General features: G+C 40.4%; 1 protein-coding gene across 5 annotated transcripts in view; it reads left to right on the top strand.

Annotated features, from left to right (window-relative positions):
* PRKCA (protein kinase C alpha) overlaps window positions 1–22,018 on the top strand; it is a 311,156-nt gene that overhangs the window by 75,457 nt on the left and 213,681 nt on the right. The window contains exon 1 of one of the 5 annotated variants that reach the window (XM_030534524.1): window positions 10,980–11,051. The exons of the other annotated variants lie outside the window; for them this stretch is intronic. Coding sequence (XP_030390384.1) covers window positions 11,033–11,051 — 19 coding nt within the window. The 5' untranslated portion in view covers window positions 10,980–11,032. Of the gene's footprint in view, window positions 1–10,979; window positions 11,052–22,018 lie in introns of those variants that run through there. 5 annotated transcript variants of the gene reach the window in all.

Genomic DNA, 22,018 nt, shown 5'->3' with positions numbered 1-22,018 from the left:
GTCTTTCAGTGGTTTCTCAGCTGTGCCCCATGTTTTTCAGCTCGGCTTCCACAGCTCTTCGCCATGTTGTTTTCTGACGGCCTCATTTTCGCTTGCCTTCAGGTGTCCATCTTATTGCTACTTCAGTGATGTAATCAGTTTCCATCTGAAGCACATGACTGATCCATCTCCAATGCCTCCTGGCAACAATGGTGCGCAGATCCTCTTGGCTGCACTGAATCAGTAGATCTTGGTTTGAGATTGTAGTGGGCCAAAAGATACAGAGGATTTTTCTGAGGCAGGTTGTATGGAATGAAGACAGCTTGGACAGGTCATACTTTCTTATTCCCCAGCATTCTTCACTATAAAGTAGTGTTGAAAGTGGCTGTGTAGTCACGACTCCAGAGCTGGGAGAGAGCTCTCCCAGCACTGTAATAAAACCACCTCCACGAGTGGAGTAGCTCCCAGCCCTGGTGCACTGTTTACATTGCCACTTTACAGCGCTGAGACTTGCACTGCTCAGGGGGTGTTTTTACACTCCTCTGAGCAAAGAAAGTTTCAGCTTTGTAAGTGGCAGTGTAGACAAGTCCTAAAAAGTTGGCCAAGTGTGGGAGGTCATGTTGTTTGGATGTCTTATGCGTTCTTTCATGCCAGCTAATATTGAAAAGGCTAATGCCAAGGTATGAGGTGTGCCTTTGTCAAATCTAGTTGAGCGTTCATATCCACTGTTTCTTCCCAGTTATAACCTCAATCTTCTCTTCTCCCAGAACAGTGTTATGATCACTATTCTAAATAACACTGTCAGATCAGCTCGTGTTGATAAAAAGAACCCAGGGTTTTTTTTCCAGGCCTGGAAATGGAATTCCCAAGTTTTAGGATTCTATATGGTATTGTGATGGGAAGAATGTGATTGAGCCTATCCAGTGCAGGATATTAAAATTAAATTTAAACGCAAAAAATAACAAAAAGGTACTTATTGGAAGTTGACAGTGACCTAGCAGTGATGCACTGTTTTCATCATTAGTGTGCTGTAAAACATGAAGGTTCTGTGACAGAGACAGCTTCCTGCATCTGGACATCCCTTGATTACACTAGAAATGCCTTGAGGCAAATTGTAGGCATCTCATGAAATTTTTGTTGGCAGTTATGAGATTCAGATTTGTGTTTGATTAGTAAAAAAGATTAAAAACATGCTCTTTTCTTACTATGCACTTACTGTACTTTAGTGAGGGAACATGAATTGCCAACTTTTTAAAAAATATAAAAACATTTGGAAACATGAAAGGAATTCAAACCCCAGAACAGGATATTTTTTAATTACCCTGAAGCAACCCTAATAACTTTTTGCTTCCTGCTAGACTATGTGGAAATAAGAAACTGTGTTGCTAAACATTTTTTCTCGCTGACACAAACCCAGCCCAAATGCTGTAAGCTAACTGCCCTACATCTCAAAAGGGCCAGCATCGTGACCTGATAGAATTTTCCATATGTGAATCCAGCCCTTATGCTTTTTCTTTCTCTTTGGGCTCTTCCTATTTTTCCATTTCATCATCAGCCTTTAGGTTGGATTTATAGCTTTAGAAAGCTGGTTTTGATTGGATCGACTTTTGATATTAAGTATAGTTAAGTGATTATACTGAAGCATGGGCACCAATACTCTCTTCATTCTGCTCCTTGTTTTGTAAAAGCATGTTAATAGTCCCACGGACTTCACTGCAAATCCCCTTCAGTGTAGATATGTTGTACAGTGGGGCTTGCAAGTGTGTGACGTCAAGTCCCAAAATCTATAATGTTGGCAAGCCCTTAGACCTTTTCTAAACACAAAAGTTGTAAAGGTTTGAGAGAACTTGTTTTTTAAAATTGATTTTTGTAAGTGCAGTGCAGACCTTCCTGTGTTGGAGAATTGATCTGTTTACATCTAATTTATATCAATTTGTGTGTCCAAATAAGGATTTTAATTGGTTTAACTAAATTGACTCAAAAATCAGTGTTAGGATATGTCTTCATTGCAAAAACAGGTGGCTTTAACATTGAGATAGCTGTCTCAATGTGAAATCCTAGTGCATTAAAGATACTGTAGTTTTGACCTCCACTAGCTTGCTTTTACCTGTGCCTTGTGTCTCCCACCAGTATTTTACATTGTGGTACCTATCTCAGTGTAAAAAAACTCACAACAACACCTTTTCCCCCTTTAAACATCATTTTAGTTAAATTGGTGCACATTTTATATGTCAGTACACTCTTAGTGTGTGTGGCGCTAGACAAATCATTCTTTCTATGCTGCACTTTCCACATCTGTAGAAGGAGTATAATGCTTAACAGGGGTTTGAGATTGTGGGTTTATTCAAAGATTATTATTATTATTATTTTATTATTATTATTGTTCTGCCTCATTCCAGCTATTCTTAAATCAACTCTGTTAACATCAGTCACTTACCTGTTGGTTATTTCCAAGTTGAGAGCTATACAGAGGGAAGTGCAGCAGCAAGTTACAGGATAGACTCAAGGATGCTTTTAATAACTGTGTGTACTATTTTAAAAGGCAAGAAGCCTTAGGAGCAATGAGTGCGGAGGACAGAAATAAATTTTCCATGCTGTTAAAACAAGGTAACTGTCACTAACAAGCTTGTATTGCAAATCATTTATATTTTTAAAATGCAGAAGTGTTGGTTGAATGTCATCCAGGTGGCAACCCCAAGGATAGATAATTTTATGCCATCATAGCCAGGAGTGGCGCCAGGGTTTTTGGCGCCCTAGCCAGGGGTCCTTCTGCGCTCCCAGTTGTTGGCGGCAATTCTGTGGCAGGGGAGGGGTGTGTGTCCTTCCTCGGCTCCCGGTCTTTGGGGCACTTTGTCGGCGGGTCTCGGAGCAAGTGAAGGACCCGCCGCAGAATTGCTGCCGAAGACCTGGAGCGCGGAAGGACCCTCCGCCTCCGAATTGCCGCCGAGGGCGGCAAAATGCCGCCCTCCCAAATCCTAGTGCCCTAGGAGACCGCCTAGGTTGCCTAAATGGAAGCGCCGGCTCTGATCATAGCTCTTTAAAAACATTTTCTTGATTCTTTGGAATTCAGTTTCATGTGTTCTCTTTTTGAATATATCTGTGTCTTTCTATATGTGATGATTTACTTTATATCAGTAAATAACAACAAAAATCTTAAAGGTTGAATTATAGCACTCTGCTACTCTGATCTGATGTGAGAAACTCAAACTCTTCTGATGTCTGCAGAAAGCTCGTTTGAGAATGAGGATGAAAAATTCATTTTCCCCTAGAACTGTGAACCAGAATTCATTAAGTTGAAGCTTGCAGAGTAAAACAGGGTCAAGTCCTTGTAGAAAATATTTTAATTATATGGCGAAATGTCTATACTCCCCTGGTTGAAATCAGAACTAAATAACATCTGTTCTGTTTCTAAAAAATGGAGAAAGGAGAATAGAAACATTTAACACTTGGCTTGAAGCTGTTGACCAAATCCTGGCTTCATAATTTTAACAGGTTGTGACTTTTGATATAAGTTAGACTTATAGATGACGATCTCCTTAATTCTGTGAACAATGTGAACATATGGTGAGATATAGCATAGCGAATATAAATTGAAATGCTTCCTAAATTGCATTTAATGGCATGGTAACTTCCAAATTTCCTAAACTATGCATGCTGTTTCTCACTAAATTTTATATCCCTCTCCAATGTAACCAGAGCACTTCAGCTTCAAAATTCACACAGATGTAAACCTCCCTTAAATTTGAACTACACCCTTTTTCTAAAACTTTTTAGCCCTTCTCAAAATGTTCTACTTATACTGAAATGCTGTTAGACTGATTTACAATTATTATCAAGCATAAGGGGGCCAACATTTTGGCTCACATTGGCCTTTGTTGAGGAACTAAATATGGACTTTTTCATGAGGAGCATGGTTGGATTTTATTAACTGCACTAGAAAGTTCCCTGTAGCTTATTTGTCACTAATGAATAGCTTTCAGCATCTTTTTTTCTCCCCATAATGTTCAATGATTTACTGCCTCTCTTTTGAAAGGAGCAAAACCACATCAGGCATGTCTCATTTCCACAGCTTCTTAGTCTAATCAATATTCTTCTGTATGCTTTAAATTATGTATTTCATATTTATCGAGGCTGTTAAGCATTGCTAAATGAATCTGATGTAGTTTTGTCTGTCAATACATCTGAAAGCCAGTCCATTTTCTTGCTGGGTTGGTTTTGGGTGGAGTGGGGTGTGTGTGTGTGGTGGGGGGGGGGGAAGGGGCAGGAGAGAGTTAACGAAGAACTTTTCAACTCTGCTAAGACTGAGTAAGAGCTCTGAGACTGATGCAGTGAGGAAAGGAAACAGCCATGTTCTTTTTCACTAATGGGAAACAATTTAAGATTTCATTACTTCCTGTGAAAATGTCCTAATGCTTTACACACAGCAAAGAGCATTGGATTATGCTATGAAAGTATATAATTATTTAAAAAAATACTATACAAAAAAAAATAAAGAATACAAAAGTCGTCTTCTTACTCATGAGCTCAAACCTTGATTATGGCAAGAAATGAGGGAAAGTGAAACAGTACTACTGGCTTTAATCTTTTTTAATAAATGTAACATGCCCTCATTTTATAGACTACATAATAGTACAAAAGAAGCCAGACCTTTAGATATTGCTTTCAATGAGCTCTTGTGAGCTTCCAGTGAAACTGATAATTTACTAAAAGTTTAACTTGAATGCTGGTCTGGTAATGAGTCAGAAAGAAAAGCAGTAGTCTTTTTCACTAATTTTGAATGCCTGTCTGCTCCCAAAGTGTGATTAATTAAAGCAGGAAACTTTACACTTCAAATAAAATGAACTCATGAAACCCCTTTGCAGGTAGTGGGTTTATTGTGCTCAAGTCACTGTGAATACACATAAATTCCTCACTAAAAGGTTACCACATGTGCTTAATACCTACTGTTCTGAGAACTGAACGTGGTCGTCTGTTTTCCTCTATACATATGTAGAAACCCCCATCCACTTTATGTAACAGTAACATGCAAAAATGTTAAAGGCCTTTTAAGACTTGTAGAAATTCATAAACCAAAGTGAAACCATATTTTTTAAAAATGTGTTTTACAGAAGTACAGAATCCCATCATAGAGACATTATGCAGCATGGGAGTTAAGTTTAAGTACATGGCTAAAGTAATTCTTGGTTAAACAGTCTGTCACTGCATCTGCAACTAGCTCCATTAGAGCTGAGTTCATAATAGAGGTGTGAGGGGGGTAATAGTCTTGACAAAAACTTCATATTATTCTGCCACTGAATTCAAGGTCAATGATGGTAGAGAAAGAAACAGAGACGGAAGCATAAACAAAAGTGATGTTCTAGAATAGTTTCCCAATAAGAGTTGTGGAGGAAAATAACCTGTTTTAAGGTAGCCTTTGATAAATTTATGAGTGAGATTGTTTGATGGGATTGACGGTGGTGGTGGAGGCAGGAGGGGCTGGGCAATACAGTCCTGGGGATCCCTTCTGGTTCATGTCTTGTCTTCCTAAATCTCATGCTTCAAGACTTCAGCCAGTCACCTCGTCCGGGGTCAGGAAGAGATTCCTCCCCCTCCTCTCAAGGGTTGCCAGGTGTCCAGTTTTTGACCGAAAACCCAGTCAAAAAGACCCTGGTGGTTCCAGTCAGGACTGCTGACTGGAACGTTAAAAGTCCAGTGGTGTGGCTGGCAGGCTCCCTACCTGGCTTTGCGTGGCTCTCGTAAGTGGCGACATGTCCTCTGGCTCTGAGGCTCAGGGGTGGCCAAAGGGGATCCATGCGGTGCCCCCACCCTGTGTTCCAGCTCTGCAGCTTCAATTGGCGGGGAACCACAGCCAAAGGGCATCTGCATGCGGTGGCAGCGTGCACCACGCAGAGTCTCCTGGCTGCCCCGTGCCTAGAAGTTGAGGGACGTGTCACCGCTTCCGGGGAGTTCCCTGAGGTAAGCACTGCCCAGAACCCACACTCCAATCCCCTGCCCCACCCCTAGAGCACCTTCCCACACCCCCAACTCCCTCCCGAAGCCCACACCCCCTCCAAACCCCCTGCCTCAGCCTTGAGCCCTCTCCTGCACACCAAACCCCTCCTGGAGCTTATGCTCCCCTGCACCCCAGCCTGGAGCCCCCTCCTGTACCCTGAACCTGTCATTTCTGGCCCCACCCCAGAACCCGCATCCCCAGCCCAGAGCCTGTACCCCTTCCCACACTCTGAACACCTCAGCTCTAACCCCAGCCTGAGCCCCCTCCTACAGCCCAAACCCATCATCCCTGGCCCCACCCAGGGCCTGCACCCCTCGCAGAGCCCTCACCCTCTCCTGTACCACTACCCCCTTCCTCAGTCCTGTAGAAATGGGTGTGGGAGAGTGAGCGACAGAGGGAGGGGGAATGGAGTGAGAGGGAGAGGGAGAGGGCCTCAGAGAAGGGGCAGGACATCGGAGAGCAGTGGGGCAAGGGTGTTTGGTTTTGTGGGATTAGGAAGTTGGCAACCCATCTCTTTTCCCAGATATAATCTTGGATTTTATTTTTACTCCTTCCCCAGAAGCATCAGAGATAGACTCATAGACTCTAGGACTGGAAGGGACCTCGAGAGGTCATCGAGTCCAGTCCCTGCCCTCATGGCAGGACCAAATACTGTCTAGACCATCCCTGATAGACATTTATCTAACCTACTCTTAAATGATAGATACCATGGCTGAGGCCTGGACAGTGGATTGGGCAAGCCAGTGGTCCTGGGAATTCTTTTTCTAGGTACTTGGCTGATGGGGTTTGCCCCATGCTCAGGGTCTAACTGTTTGCCATATTTGGGATCAGGAAGTAATTTCTTTCCAGCACAGATTGGCAGGGACCTGGAGTTTTTGTTGTGTTTTTTTGTTTGTTTGTTTGTTTGGTTAGGTTTTTTTTACCTTCTCCAGCATGAGGTGCAGAATCACTTGCTGGAATCATCTGGGTATATCTCACTTACTCAGTTCCCTGCCATTGCAGTGGCCTGGGGAATGGGTGCACCTCAGTCCCTCCTATTCTCTGCAGTAGTTCTCTCCTGAGGGTTGTAATACTTGGTTTAATTTTGTTGGTTGGACTTGATGTGGAGGTGTTTGGATGCTGTTTAGTGGCCTGTGATAGATACAAGAAGTCAGAGACAATGTTGTGGTTCCTTCTCGTCTTAAACTCTTTAACAGAAATAGTGTGTCAGATCCTCAGGATGTCTGCCACATAACATCAGCATTAGACTCTTTTAAAGTACCAGTGTTGAGCACAAATGTTTTCCCTGTTTCTTATTTTGTTACTCATCCTCTGCTTGTTCCAGAAGCTGACTCACCTGCGTAAATCAGTTAACAAGTTATCTTCAGTCTGTTTGGAGCTCCAGAATAAATAAATCCATTGTTTTTCAATTACCCGGAACGTGACTGGGAGGAATATTGCTGAGTTACAGACAAATTTTATTTTTATTTCTCTTTCTATGGCACTTAAATTTATAATGGAAACTATAACAGCATTGATAGAGACTGTTAAAATATGGGTCTAGCAGCGAACTCATGTAAATCCAACTTCTGCCAGTGAGACCAGACAAGATACTAGAACCTTCCTGTCCCTGTCTGACCCATTTGTGCTGAAGTATGGTTGAGCAGAGGCTTGTAGCGTAATTGTGGGTAGGACCTATATGTAAATAGATTGTGAAGCACATTTTTCTGCCTTCTCAGGATAAACAATCTGTGTCCCAGGCTAATTCTAGTTGCAGACTGCAACATATACACTTCGTTGTTTCAGCTGTAGGCTGGAGACGTGTTCTGTAACCAGTTTGACCATGCATGTTTGGGGGAGACATTTTGTGTAGGATTAGTGCATTACCTAGAGGCCTCTCCTAAAGATCTTATTAGGGAAAGACTTTGCACTGGTGTGTTTAGAGGACTCTCTGCACCCACTTGTCTCCCTTGCATACATGAACAGGGTAGGGGTTGGCCCTTCATAAATTATTGCACTGGATTTCTGCTTCAGCAGGTGAAGTCAGGGGTTAAATTTACGGATCTCTTATTTGCAAGGTAGTCATTACAATTTAAAAGAACAGAGTTCCTCCTATGCTTGAAATTCATGTTACATTTAGGAGTTGTAGTAATCTGATTTCTTGTTTTATACTGTACATATGTATATAAGCTAAAATTTTCAAACCTAAGTGCCTAACATTTAGCACCTAAGTCCCTGTTTAAGCATCTAACTAAAAAGTACTTGATTTTCAGGGTTGATGAGCACCCATAACTTCCACTGAAGTCAGCGTGAGCTGCAGGTACTTACCACCTCTGAAAATTATGCACTTTCTGTTCAAATGTCTAAATGTGGCAGAAGCAAAATTTTTCACCATGTAAGGCCATGTCTACATCTAAAATTTTGCAGCGCTGGTTGTTACAGCTGTATTAGTACAGCTGTATAGGGCCAGTGCTGCAGAGTGGCCACACTTACAGCAACCAGCGCTGCAAGTGGTGTTAGATGTGGCCACACTGCAGCGCTGTTGGGCGGCTTCAAGGGGGGTTCCGGGACCGAGAGAGCAAACCGGGAAAGGAAACCAGCTTCGCCGCGGTTTGCTCTCTCGGTCCCGGAGCCAGCCAGCAAACCGCAGGGAAGGAGACCTGCTTGCTCGGGGTTCCGGGACCGAGAGAGCAAACCGGGAACGCCGCGGTTTGCTCTCTCGGTCCCGGAGCCAGCCAGCAAACCGCGGGGAAGGAGACCTGCTTGCTCGGGGTTCCGGGACCGAGAGAGCAAACCGGGAACGCCGCGGTTTGCTCTCTCGGTCCCGGAGCCAGCCAGCAAACCGCGGGGAAGGAGACCTGCTTGCTCGGGGTTCCGGGACCGAGAGAGCAAACCGGGAATGCCGCGGTTTGCTCTCTCGGTCCCGGAGCCAGCCAGCAAACCGCGGGGAAGGAGACCTGCTTGCTCGGGGTTCCGGGACCGAGAGAGCAAACCGGGAACGCCGCGGTTTGCTCTCTCGGTCCCGGAGCCAGCCAGCAAACCGCGGGGAAGGAGACCTGCTTGCTCGGGGTTCCGGGACCGAGAGAGCAAACCGGGAACGCCGCGGTTTGCTCTCTCGGTCCCGGAGCCAGCCAGCAAACCGCGGGGAAGGAGACCTGCTTGCTCGGGGTTCCGGGACCGAGAGAGCAAACCGCGGCGAAGCTGGTTTCCTTTCCCGGTTTGCTCTCTCGGTCCCGGAACCCCGAGCAAGCAGGTCTCCTTCCCCGCGGTTTGCTGGCTGGCTCCGGGACCGAGAGAGCAAACCGGGAAAGGAAACCAGCTTGATTACCAGAGGCTTCCTCCTTCCACGGAGGTCAAGAAAAGCGCTGGTGAGTGTCTACATTGCATTACCAGCGCTGGATCACCAGCGCTGGATCCTCTACACCCGAGACAAAACGGGAGTACGGCCAGCGCTGCAAACAGGGAGTTGCAGCGCTGGTGATGCCCTGCAGATGTGGACACTCTCAAAGTTGCAGCGCTGTAACTCCCTCACCAGCGCTGCAACTTTCTGATGTAGACAAGCCCTAAATGAAATGTTGAAGCACTTTATCTAGTTCAGGGCTTGTCTTCTATTTCCTGGAGGAGATTCATCGCTCTCTAGTGACATTTCTAGTGACTCCCCATCCCCATAGTACTTGGGTGACACTTGAATTCTTACAGAAGTGTGGGCAATTCAGTTGATGTGGAAGATACAGCATGTTATGAAAATCATTGTAATTTATATTCTGTATCACTTAAGTATATTAAGCATTGTTTTTATTATCTAAAAATGTAACCTGTAGTATTTATTGAGTAGGCTTGTACTACTCAGGTAGAGACATCCCTCTCCCCCATGCCTCGCCCCCCACTTTTCTTTTCTTTTCTTTTTTTTCTTTAAACAAAATGACTGCAATGTAAATTTTCGGAAGTGGTTAGTGGTGCTGGGTGCTTCAGTTTTTGAGAGATACTTCAATGGAGTTTGATTTTTTTTCAGAGAGTGAGTGCTCAGCGCTTCCGAAAACTAGCCTTTGTGAGATCTCTCAAACTGGGTCACCAAAAAAACCACTCATTAGTGTTTATTACACAACATCATTATACATTGTGAGAGTGTTTTCTGTTCCCATACCAGCTTGTGTCTATTGCGATTTAATCTTAATTTTTATCCACCTTTGTAGAAATTTCGCTGTTTACACATAGGGATAGGAAGTATGTATATAATTTTTCTTTCTTGTGATTTTCTTACATTACTTTACCCTGCTTGTGAGTATTCCTAATTATACATCCTGCTGATTGTACAACATTGAAGCATAATGTGATCAGAAAAAAATCTTGTATGCTTCTGGCTCTAGTATTGTTTTTATTATGCATGTTTACCTAATAAACTAGTATTAAAAAAAGCTGTTGAGTATTTAGTGAGTGATGGGCACTGTGTGTAAATGCATCATCTGGCCTATCACTAATGGGGACTTAAATCCAAGTCTTCCATGTGGCCACCAGGGAAAATGAGTTTGGTGTCATCTTTCTGTTCCAAAGTAATAGGTGTGTAATGATTTTGCCACTTCAGTTAAGGGCTAGGTGGGTGTATTGTGGGTAAAAGGATTGAGGTCCATTGTTAGAGCTATACTGGGAAGCCAAAATATCACCTGTCTACTTTATAGTTGACTCCAAAAATTAAATTGCTGCAGCTCCAGAAAGCAGTATTAAGTATACATTGCCAAAGAATACCTGAGTTGTTTATGATGTTTAGTAAATCTTGACTTATTTTTTATTTTTTCTCTCTCATTTTTCTCAACATTGGGTATGGTTAACAGACATCTGGGAAAAAATCTTATTTTGGGCTGTTAAGTACCAACGATAAAGAAATGCTCAGTTTAATATTGGGCACTTGTATCCCTTCTCAGCATACATGCCTGCTTATTAGTCACCTTTCAACCATGTTCTTGTATGTTCTTTTGATATAATTTGTATACTTTTTAGCTCCTTTCCCATTGTTTGTTTATATTTAGGTTGACCTGTTCCAATACCCCTGTGATATAGAAATGTGACACCTGGCTAGAACCTAACATGAAGCTGTGTCTGCATGGTAAAACACAGATGCATGTTTCATACTTTATTTGTCCAGTGACTAACTACTCCTAAGTGTCATTTCAGGTCTGAAAGCCAGACTGTCTGGTTTTTCTGACTCACTGGAGTGGGAGAAACGTGATAGGGTTAAATGAAGCCATCTGAATAGCCTAATGAAGTCTGAGTTTCTTGAGTTACACATATTCTTATCTGAAAGAATAAAGTAGGGCCACTGGAAGTTCCCAAATATTCTGCCCTGTAACTGGGAAAATATATCTATATGGTCAGCATCGTGTAAGAAGATCCTGGTATGACTTTTACCAGAAACAGATTTAGCTAAGGAATAGTAATTACTTATGGCTAAAGTTGTTCTTGAAATTTTTTCACTACATATACAGAAGGGTTCTTCCTCATATTTTAAACATGTATATGTAGCTCATCTCATGTTTTACGATTTTTTCAGTTTCTCTTATACCTTTAGCCTGTAAGTAGAGCTGGTTGAATTTATTTTAATGTAACAGTTTTCTGTCGATAAATGCTTTTTCGTTGAAATTGATCCCTTTTTTTGGAATGTTACTTTTGACAAAATTTTAGATGGAGTGGGGACTTGAAATATTTCTTTTTTGTTTTTTTCTCTGACTTTTATATTATGTTAACCCTTATTATATTTATTTACATACACATTAAATAAAATATATAACATTTAAATTGATGGATCCACATTACATAGAAGTCCAAACAAAATTAATCAAAATGATAAAGTCAAAAGAATACTGTGAAAGGAAACTCTAAATTGACACAAGAATGAACCTAATTTTCTAGTACATTTTTGATAATATACCCTTGGGATTCAGTGTTTTTATTGTTATTGCTGCTAGCAAACCTAGGTAATGGCTAATGCTATCTGCCTAATATGTTGAGTCTCATGTTTATTCTTTCCTTTCTCAATGTTGCCGACTCTTGCAGTTTTACATGGATATATGATATTTTTCATTAAGTTCCAGCTGTAGGAATCAGATTAAGAACATTTTTTAGACAAAGCAAGTTTTCCAGCCCTTATACTTCAGAAAGTTTGAAAATGTGAACCCTACATTCTCTAACACCATGAGGCAAAAAATAAATAAGTCTGTAGTTTCGTGTGGGAGTGTCGCTCTTTTAAGACTTCTGAAATCATGCTCCACACCTCATCCCTCTCAGATTTTGGACGGCACTTCCGATTCTTAGAGATTGGGTCGAGTGCTGTAGCTATTTTTAGAAATCTCACATCGGTACCTTCTTTGCGTTTTGTCAAATCTGCTGTGAAAGTGTTCTTAAAACGAACATGTACTGGGTCATCATCTGAGACTGCCTTAATGTGAAATATATGCAGAATGCAGGTAAAGCTGATCAGGAGACATACAATTCTCCCCCCACGAAGTACAGTCACAAATTTAATTGATGCATTATTTTTTTTAATGAGCATCATCAGCAAGGAAGTAAGTCCTCTGGAATGATGGCCAAAGCACAGAAGGGGCATGCGAATATTTAGCATATCTGGCATGTAAATACTCTGCAACGCTGGCTACAAAAGTGCCATGCAAACGCCTGTTCTTGCTTTCAGGTGACGTAAATAAGCAGACAGCAGTATCTCCTGTCAATGTAAATAAACTTGTTTGTCTTAGCTATTGGCAGAATAAGTAGTAGGACTGAGTGGACTTGTAGGCGCTAAAGTTTTACACTGTTCTGGTTTTGAGTGCAGTTATGTAACCAAAAAAAAAAATCTGCATTTGTAAATTGTACTTTGACAATAAAGAGATTACACTTCAGTACTTGTATGAGGTGAATTGAAAAATACTTTTTCTTTCATTCATCATTTTTACAGTGCACATATTTGTAATCAAAAATAATAATATAAAGTGAGCACTGTGCACTTTGTATTCTGTGTTGTAATTGAAATCAATATTGAAAATGTAGAAAAACATGTAAAATATTGAATAAATTTCAACTGGTTTTCTGTTTACGATTAATCGCGATAAATGTTTTAAATCGTGATTAATTTTTTGATTTAATCGCATGAGTTAACTGTGATTGATAGCCCTACTATGTGTGTATACACACGCACCTTTTTTGCTGCACAGTATTCCCAATTTTTAATAACTACGTAGCATTTTATGAAGTTCTGAGTGATTTTATATATGAATGTACTGTACTGAAAAATGATCTTAGCATAGCCATCAGTGCCAGTTACTTTGAGCTACTGTAATTAAAGCTGTATCAGCAATCCACTATAAACCAAATTTTTAGGGCTTACAATTTGTTAAAAATTTGCTGCAGGTTACCACTTCCCACACTGTGTGAATTGAGCAGTGAATTATGTGGTTGATTTTGGTTTTGTGAAGGAGGCAAAAAATGTTAACTCTGGCTTTTTTTTTTTTCTGAACCTACATGCATACTGTTGCATTTTAGTATTTTGAAAAATTATTTTCCAAATTGAGATGGAAATTTTAAAAATTCTCCTGTATCAACACAATAAATGCTTACCCTGTAATTCAGGATACACCTTCATTATGTAATTACCTTGTACATCAAGGCATAGGTGTGCTGGAGTGTCCTCTTAGAAGCCCCTTGTTAAAATTCCACCATAACATTTTTATGTATATGTTGACCATGTTTTGAAATGTGATTTAGGAGGGCGGATTTCACATTACTCTGACAGGGTTCACCTACAGCCTGTCAAATTGTACCTAACCGAAATGACTCATCCCTGGGACTCAGAACAATATTTCTGAACAGGAAACTTTTTATTAAAAATTTTGGGAATGAATCAGATTGCAACAAATGTCAGGCATTTGCAGGGAGGGGGAAAAAATCCAGAAAAGATCCCTTGTAGACAAGATCTCCTCATCTCCTTTCAAATGACAAAACATGAGCACTACTGTATTATCAGTATACGCTGTATACTTAAGGAGCAATACATAAGCATTTCCAGTGAAATGCAGCTTAATGTGTTTGATTGTACAGTGGTGTTGACTTCCTCCTTAGTTATGAGTCAGTATTGGTTGGTGTGGTTTTTATGTGGTCACACTTCATTTGTGCAAATACCCATACCCCTGTTATGTAGGGTTTATCGCAGGTGAAGGGAGTATATTTATTAAAAGACTTCAGAACATTGCTGAGGATGAAATTAAGATGAAATTCAATTAACAAAGGCCCACAAGGCTCTCTTCCCTATTTAAGCCCCACTGTAGTCTTCCAAGGGGGGATAGGAGGGTATATGTGAGCAGCCAAGTGGGGTCACTATCGCTGCATTCTGGAGGAAACTTTGTGAGGCCTCAATTAGGCAAGGAATGGACCGTTAGGGGAGGAGCCACTAGTTTGATGGCCATGAGGCTCTAGTGACCCAAAATTCTCCACGGAAGGGCTAGGCTAGGCTGGGCTAGGCTTGTATCTGTAGCATCCTGCTGTTCTGTTGTTTTTCTTGCTCCTTCTCTCCATCCCGCCCTCTCCTCCTCCTCCTCCCACTTTTTCCCTCTAAGAAACCCTTGCAGATTTCTTTGCACGAAGCTATTGTGACAGGAGAAATGAAGTGAGGGTTGAAACTACTGTGGAGCTATATGTAAAGTTTTATGCCTGTCATCCTTCACCAGGGACTCTTACTGATTTTTTTTCCCTATGGGCTGCAAATTGCATGCAGAGTTTTAAGAATCTAATATGTGTATGGAAAGATTATAGAAGTTGTACATAAATTTTTTTTTTAAATTCACCAGAAGTGTGCATGTTCATGTGTCTGTGCAAAAGTATAATGCACACGGGGGAGGCCGGCATCTGTTAAACAGGCCCTTATTAGAGTATTACTATGAAGAGCTTGAAATTCTTCATAATGTCAAGATAATAGTTTTATTCCCTTCATTGGTTTGTCCTTTTGTGCTTTTCTGATTGTTATAATTAGAAAAATGAACAGATGGAATCTTGTATTTTTATTTTTCATTTTATTGCAGGCTAATAGAGTATTGGTACAGGAATGCATAGTTTTGTTAAATGATGTCTTATAATATCACTTTTGTGATTAGTGCAAGCATTTTAACAGCACAGCAGAGCACATCCTATGTGCAGCCCATCAAATTAATTTAAACATAGGGAAACATAAATTGAGTTTAAAGTATATTTAGATTGCAAATTTAGCTTCTAAGTAAAATATGGTTGCTCTAAAGCAAAAACTTGGATTTGTTAACTTGTGGAATATCATGACTGCCTCAAAAACTCGAGAAGTTCCTATGATTTATCTTTATTCATTTAGACCTTACAAAAATGCCCTTATTAGCATGAAGAAAGCTAGAAAGGGCATGTGAAAACAGACTGAGGAAGATTAAAGCATATCCGTGTTGTGTTTCTTTGGCTCAGTGCCCTGATTCTCTTAATGCTTAAATTCATATAGTCACATATCAGATGTAAACATTAAATAGCACACAACAAATGTCACAATAACATTTACTTTGTGGGAATATATCTTTTTCCTTTTGTGGAATCATGAGCTTTGTCCCTGTGTTGAACAGATTTGCAAGGTATAAATATTCTGCGTTAGAGTGCTGATGAACTATTCGTTACTTTGCTAGAATAAAATATTCTAGGTTACTATCAAAGGGTGTTCCAGGGTTTTGAAAGACACTTCTTGGTCATCAGTAAGTATTTTGCAAAGGATGTGTTTTTCTGACTCACCTGTTTACCTTCATTCATGGTTGACTAATTAAACTGGAACTTAGTTCATCAAATGAAACCTGTTTTGCATGATGTATTTAGTGGTGAGATATTTTAAAGGTCAGACTCTTCTGAATAGTTTATCAGGGTATAGGAGATTTCTAAAATACTAGAGTTTGACCTTTAAAATATCCCACCACTGCATACACCATGCAAAAGAGGTTTAATTTGATTAAATAAGACCCAGTCTAATTAGCCAAACATGAATAAAGACAAGAAAGCAAACTTCTGTGTCTACTCACATGAGTAAAGTACCTGCAAAGTCCACACCACCAGGTAGGAACACCTGTCCCTTTCCCCCTTCTACCTGTCTCTTGGGTTTGGCATCAATACCCAGTGCTGAGTGAGTGAGGTTCAGTTTATAGTGAGCTCTGTCAATTAGGGCATGTTGACTATTGTTATGTTGCCCTTTAGTAAGACAATAAGGATAACAACATTTCATTACCTCGGCATTCAAGATTTAAGTTAATTTTAATCATAGTCAACCACAGTTGCTCATTTTGGCAGCGCAGCTACGTCTGCTGATCACTTAGGGAAAGTAGACATGTCTATGCAAATATGGTCTGCTCCTGACGTCTTTTCTTCCAGTTCATCAGTAGACAGCAGGGGACAGCTCATTTAGACCGTGCTTACATCCTCCCCCTTGCTGAGAATTTGTCGTCCAGGAAAATCACATTTATTACATCAGGTCCATTGGTTCTTCTCATAGGGTTTTAGGAAGCCAACTGCGATAAGCCTGTAAGCTAAGTGTATTGGTTCTTCACTAACCACCCCAAATCATCATGTTTACTGGCCTGGTAATCCTGTCACATATGTTGAGAATGGATGTTGCATGGTCAAGGGGAACTTCTCTGTGCACCAGAGATGGTGAGGGTTCCTTTGAGGGTCCCTCAGCTACTGATGAAGGCCGCTGTATGTCTTGTTTTAGAACTCGTTGGTCTGAGGTACTTGAGATGTCTTCTACCTGTATGTCCCCACTGTCCATCAGCCTACCATATTGTCAGAGTCCTGAGAATGCTGATGAGGCAGACTCATTGTGTCTGTTTGATGTCATTGGCCGCTTTGGTGTGCCAACAGTGGGCCTAAATACTTCCCCCAGGGGGTTTAAGGCCAAAGAAGTGGCAGACTCACAAAGTTTGGAAAACTGAGGCTGGAATCTGGTCTTTGGTCTGACCTTATAGATAGGCAGATCTCTCAGTATTTCTGCCATTATGTAAGATAGTGCCTTCCTTCTGTCTGCTATCTTGTGCTTGCCAGCAACATGCAAAATTTTCAACAGAATCCTGTCTCCTGGCAGGAGCTCCTCAGAACATCCCCTAGCACCCCCCTGGTGCTTATTCCTGTCTGAGTTCTTACAGGCTCTAGCCATACCTAGGCGATAAGCATCTTACAACTTTTCTCTTAATCAGATAACATATTGGTGATACATCTCATAGCGATCTTCAGCCTCCAGTATGCTGAAGCATAAGGCTATGGGGAATCTGGGTTCTTTCCCAGACATCAGGAGACATAATGTGACTTTTGTGGCACTGTATGCATGCACCAAAAATGCAACGTGTTGGCTCCAAGGTGACTTCTGCTCAGGATGTAAAGATCCTAACATACGTAACAGAGTAGTTATAGTCGTGTCAGTCCCAGGATATTAGAGAGACAAGATGGGTGAGGTAATATCTTTTTACTGGTCCAACTTCATATTAGAGACCTGTGCATACCAAAAGAAGTAATCAGTCACTACTAAAATATTCCCAGCATTCGTTTTGGCCACTTTTAAGACAAGAAGTCAATGCATATCAGTTCCAAAAGTTTGCTGCTGGTGATCTTCTACAGCAGGGGTTATCCAGCTGGGGGTTGGGACCCCTCAGGGGGTCACGAGGTTTATTACATGGGGGGTCGTGAGCTGTCAACCTCCACCTCCTGCTTTGCCTCCAGCAATTATAATGGTGTTAAATATATAAAAGAGTTTTTTTAATTTATAAGGGGAGGGGTTGCACTCAGAGGCTTGCTATGTGAAAGGGGTCACCAGTAAAAAAAAGTTTGAGAGCCACTGTTTTACAGATACGCGGCTCTAGTGGGCAGAGTTTTCCTTCGATCACACCAAGAATGTCTCACATTTCCTTTGAATGTCCTCAGCTATCTGGTGCCCAAAGAATCTTCTGCAGATAAATTTCAGGGTTCTCTTAATTCCCAAATGTCCAAAGGCTCTGTGCAGTGCTCCCATGGCCAGGGTTTTGTACTTCTTTGGTAGCACTAAATATCTTAATTGAATTTGTATATGATGTGCTGTAATTCAGTGCAGAACAACCTGAACTGGTTTTAGTTTTTTCCATTTTCTCAACAGTAGTTTGCCCTCTGCAATAATTGGGGCTGGATTTTCCCCTCCTTCTTAGCAAGCAGTGTGTCACAAATATCATTTGGGCCTAGGCAATGGAGATTGGTTTAACACAGTATAGTTCACTGAAGCTAATGTTACACTTTCAGAATGGAGACCCAACGTTTCTGCAGCACAACCGTGAAGACTGCCCTGAACCTTTGACTCTTGATGGCTCAAACTGCAAATAACTTTCACTCCCTTTGTAGGAATCACAGCCACTTCTGAAACCTGATCCTGAGACAATGTATCCTCATCTATGGTGCTTTTACCTTTTTGGTACTGAATGCTGAACTCACAGCTAGTCAAGGCAGCCACTTATAGATAGCCAAGGCGGCCACCCATCTCTGCCCTGTAGCATCCAGATTGGCACTTGTTAACACAGAATCAGTGGATTATTGTCTGTCCACACAAGAAATTGAGCACCATACAAGTAGTGTCGAAACTACTCGGTGACAGCCCATTTTGGGTAGGTCTACACAATGAGTGGCATCCCACAGCAGCAGTTAGGGTCCAAATGGTTGCAAGGATCCACAGTGTCTCTGTTCGGGAGGCTTTAGGCACCTCTTATCCCCTGGTGACGACATTCAGTGGGTTTACAACAGTAAAGTAGTTCTTCACAAATCCCTTTTAGTCTTATCATCTCACACAAGAGCCTCACTCCCAGCCACCTTGTTTGTATTTTTAGTTAAAGTTGTTAACTAACTTCTTTGACTATGACTGTAACCCAATAGGTGTTGCAAGTAGCTTAGCTATGTTCCTTTAATTCAAGTCACCAACAGCTTGTTCAGTTTCTTTTTGGTGATCCTTGATTGCTTCTTGAAGTGAAATAATTGCTGCCTTTTTGGCTTTAATTTGTGGCTTGTTTTTTTCTGGCAAATAAAGTTCATTAATTTTATAAGAGATGTGATCAGGTTTCTCAAGCACATTTGGAAACGATAAAGTAAACTGAAAATGGACTAAAAGTACTTAATATTCAGACCTTGGCATTCAGATCTGGAGTCTCAATATTTATATTTATGTCCATTAAAAACAGTATTAAATTAAAGAAATATTTTGATTTACAGCTGTCAGTAATTTGTTAACATTTAAGCTTTTGGAAAACAAACCATATAATTATTACCAAAATATCACTTCGTTTTCTAAAAATCAAAGCTTTATTGTGATGTTAGCACATTATTCTGGTCAGTTTTCAGAGCTCTCAACCATGAACTGATTTATGCAATACCTTTTAAATGTGGTGCAGCCTGTTGTAAATTGACCAAGTAGTTGATTTAGTGTGAGATGAAAAATCAAGTATTCTCATGTATCTTATGGCTCTTACGCTAAAGACGCATGTCTAAAAAGCTGATTAGGCATCTCATGATCCAAGCGTAATGGGATAGACTTGGCTAGTGGCTATGCACAGCTATGCCCGCCGCAGAATCAGTAACAGTGACATTGTGAGCTCTGTGGAGAACTACTGTCTGCCTTCTTCCCAGGAAGTAGAGCATGTGTGAGGATAGGAAAGTCCTTCTAGTTGTTCTGTTAAGATTGGAAGTTTTAAGATTATGTTGGAGCTTTCTTTAAGATGACTGCTCTTTTCTACTTCTGTTCAGGCACAGCTAGGAAAGAAGTCTCTTTATTCTGAAGGGAGGAGGAAAAAGAATAGAACAGAAGAGAGAAATATGTCTTTAAAAATGACTTGATCAGTAATTTGAGCATATCAAATGAAAGTATGGATGTCCCTTGGTAAATGTCATGTTACTATAGTTTATTTTTAATAGTTTATAATAGGTTGTCCTAATGTGAGGTCTTCACATTGCCATAGGAGTGGGGCTATTTTTAGGTAGAAATCTGGAGGAGAAAACCTTAAAATAATCTGAAAAGTAGGATTGGAGCAGTGAAACTGCTCAGATCTGAAGCTTGTATACCTTAAACTGCTCTGTAAAATAGGATTTAATGGCAAATTTGCTAATAAGAATGATGAAGTTGCATAATTGTTTTATTTCAGCAGAAAAAGAACATTATAGGCAGTTGTTATGTATGGTGCTTTTCACCTAGGTGAAAGGATTAAGGAGGTAGGAAATGGAGTGTTGGAATGTCCCTGGGAATATGGTTAATAATTTTGGTTGGCTTCTTGATTTTTAGTAGGCAAGTACCCTTCCCCACTTCTAAACCAGTCTTGTGATTGTGGAAGGAATCTTGCAGTGGAACTAGTGCTATTCCACTGCATAAAAAGCGGACAGGATTCTGTGAGCCCTTGACATGACGATATGTAGGTGCTAAGTGTTGTGGGTAGACAGCTACCAGGTTTCTGCCCAGTGTTGTTTGCACTCTGGTAATGGCAGTAGTAATAGTTTATAAATAAAACAGCTCATCTAGCCTGCACAGAGCACAGTAATACAAACAGCAAAATTCAGTAATTGGGGTTGCTTTAAAATATATTGCTAGTTCTTCAGTCATCTTAAACATGCACATACTCACTGACTTGCAAGCGAAGCAAGCAAATCAGTGGAAGTTTTGCCTATGCAAGCATTACTGGATATTGCCCTTAGTTGATAATTGACCTATATAAATGTGAGATGTTAAAAGATAAAGGAATAAATAACAGATGTTAAAAGAATTGGTTAGGCCTGAAATTGTAAGTCACTGTAAAAGTTAGTCTGCCATTTTATTTAAACCTCTAAAAGAAAAGTTGAATAACATTTCACAATAATAATGTAAGTAGTAGTATTTTAAAGTCCATCTTTCATGCTCAAAGGTGAGGCAATGCAGTAATTCAGTACTCTCCATTTTCTTAGTCCATTCCCTTTACTATTAGCAGTGTAGCCAGATAAAGACCAACTTTCTCAAAGTCATCTTATTTTCAAGTTGGGGCCATTGTTGGATTTACTATAATATGTGAAGAATCAGTTGCCAATGTTCCTCATAAATGTTTATCAGTTTGCACATATGTTAATTGGCTCATGTGAAAGAGCAATGCTGCGTCCCTTTTCCTCCTCTGATATATTGACTGAAATACTAGCATCTACCAAATAGATTGAAGTGTGCAGTGTTTTCTACTGTGGCTTCTAGAGCCAAGAGTAGCATAATTGTAAACTACAGTGAATTAAACTTATAAAAAAAATTACACAAGATGTCTATTACTGTTGGTTGTATCCAGGATCATTTTTATGCCATTATGTATTCTTGAAATAGCTAAATTAGCACCATTTTTGATGGATGACATTAGGAGAATTATTACTTTAATAAGATAAAATGGGGCACCTCAAAGGAAAGATATTAATAGGTTTATGAAAGTACAGCTAGTATTTTGCATAGATACTCAATTTTTACATAGAGATTACTGTATGTAATTAATGAATAGATTGAAAAAGCCCTGAAGGTTGCAAATCACGTGTTTCAGAAACTGCTTTAATACTTAAAAAGCCCTCATTTCATAATAACCATTATAAGCATTATGGGATGTACAGTTGAAAAGAAAAATCACTGAACCTTCTTAGCTTGTGAGCAGAGGGTGCTTCTTGTAGTGGAAGAGTGCAGGGGAAGTCCTTGTCATATCCCATAATGCTTCACACTGGGAAATACAGTATATAAGGTCTTTTTAACTGTGTGCTTTTTAAGTATATATACACACACTGAAGCTGTTTTAAAGCAGTGGCTCTCAACCTTTTCAGACTACTGTACCCCTTTCAGAAGTCTGATTTGTCTGGCATACCCCCAAGTTTTGCCTCAATTAAAAACTACTTTCTTACAATATCAGACACAAAAATACAAAATTGACACAGCACAGTATTATTGAAAAATTGCTGGCTTTCTCATTTTTACCATATAATTATAAAGTAAATCAATTGGAATATAAATATTATACTTGCATTTCAGTGTATAGTATATAGAGCAGT

This window comes from Gopherus evgoodei, chromosome 15 (genome assembly GCF_007399415.2).
Source record: "Gopherus evgoodei ecotype Sinaloan lineage chromosome 15, rGopEvg1_v1.p, whole genome shotgun sequence".
NCBI classification, from domain to species: Eukaryota; Metazoa; Chordata; order Testudines; family Testudinidae; genus Gopherus; species Gopherus evgoodei.
Note: the sequence above shows the minus strand (reverse complement) of the source record. Positions and strands in the feature narration are given on the sequence as shown.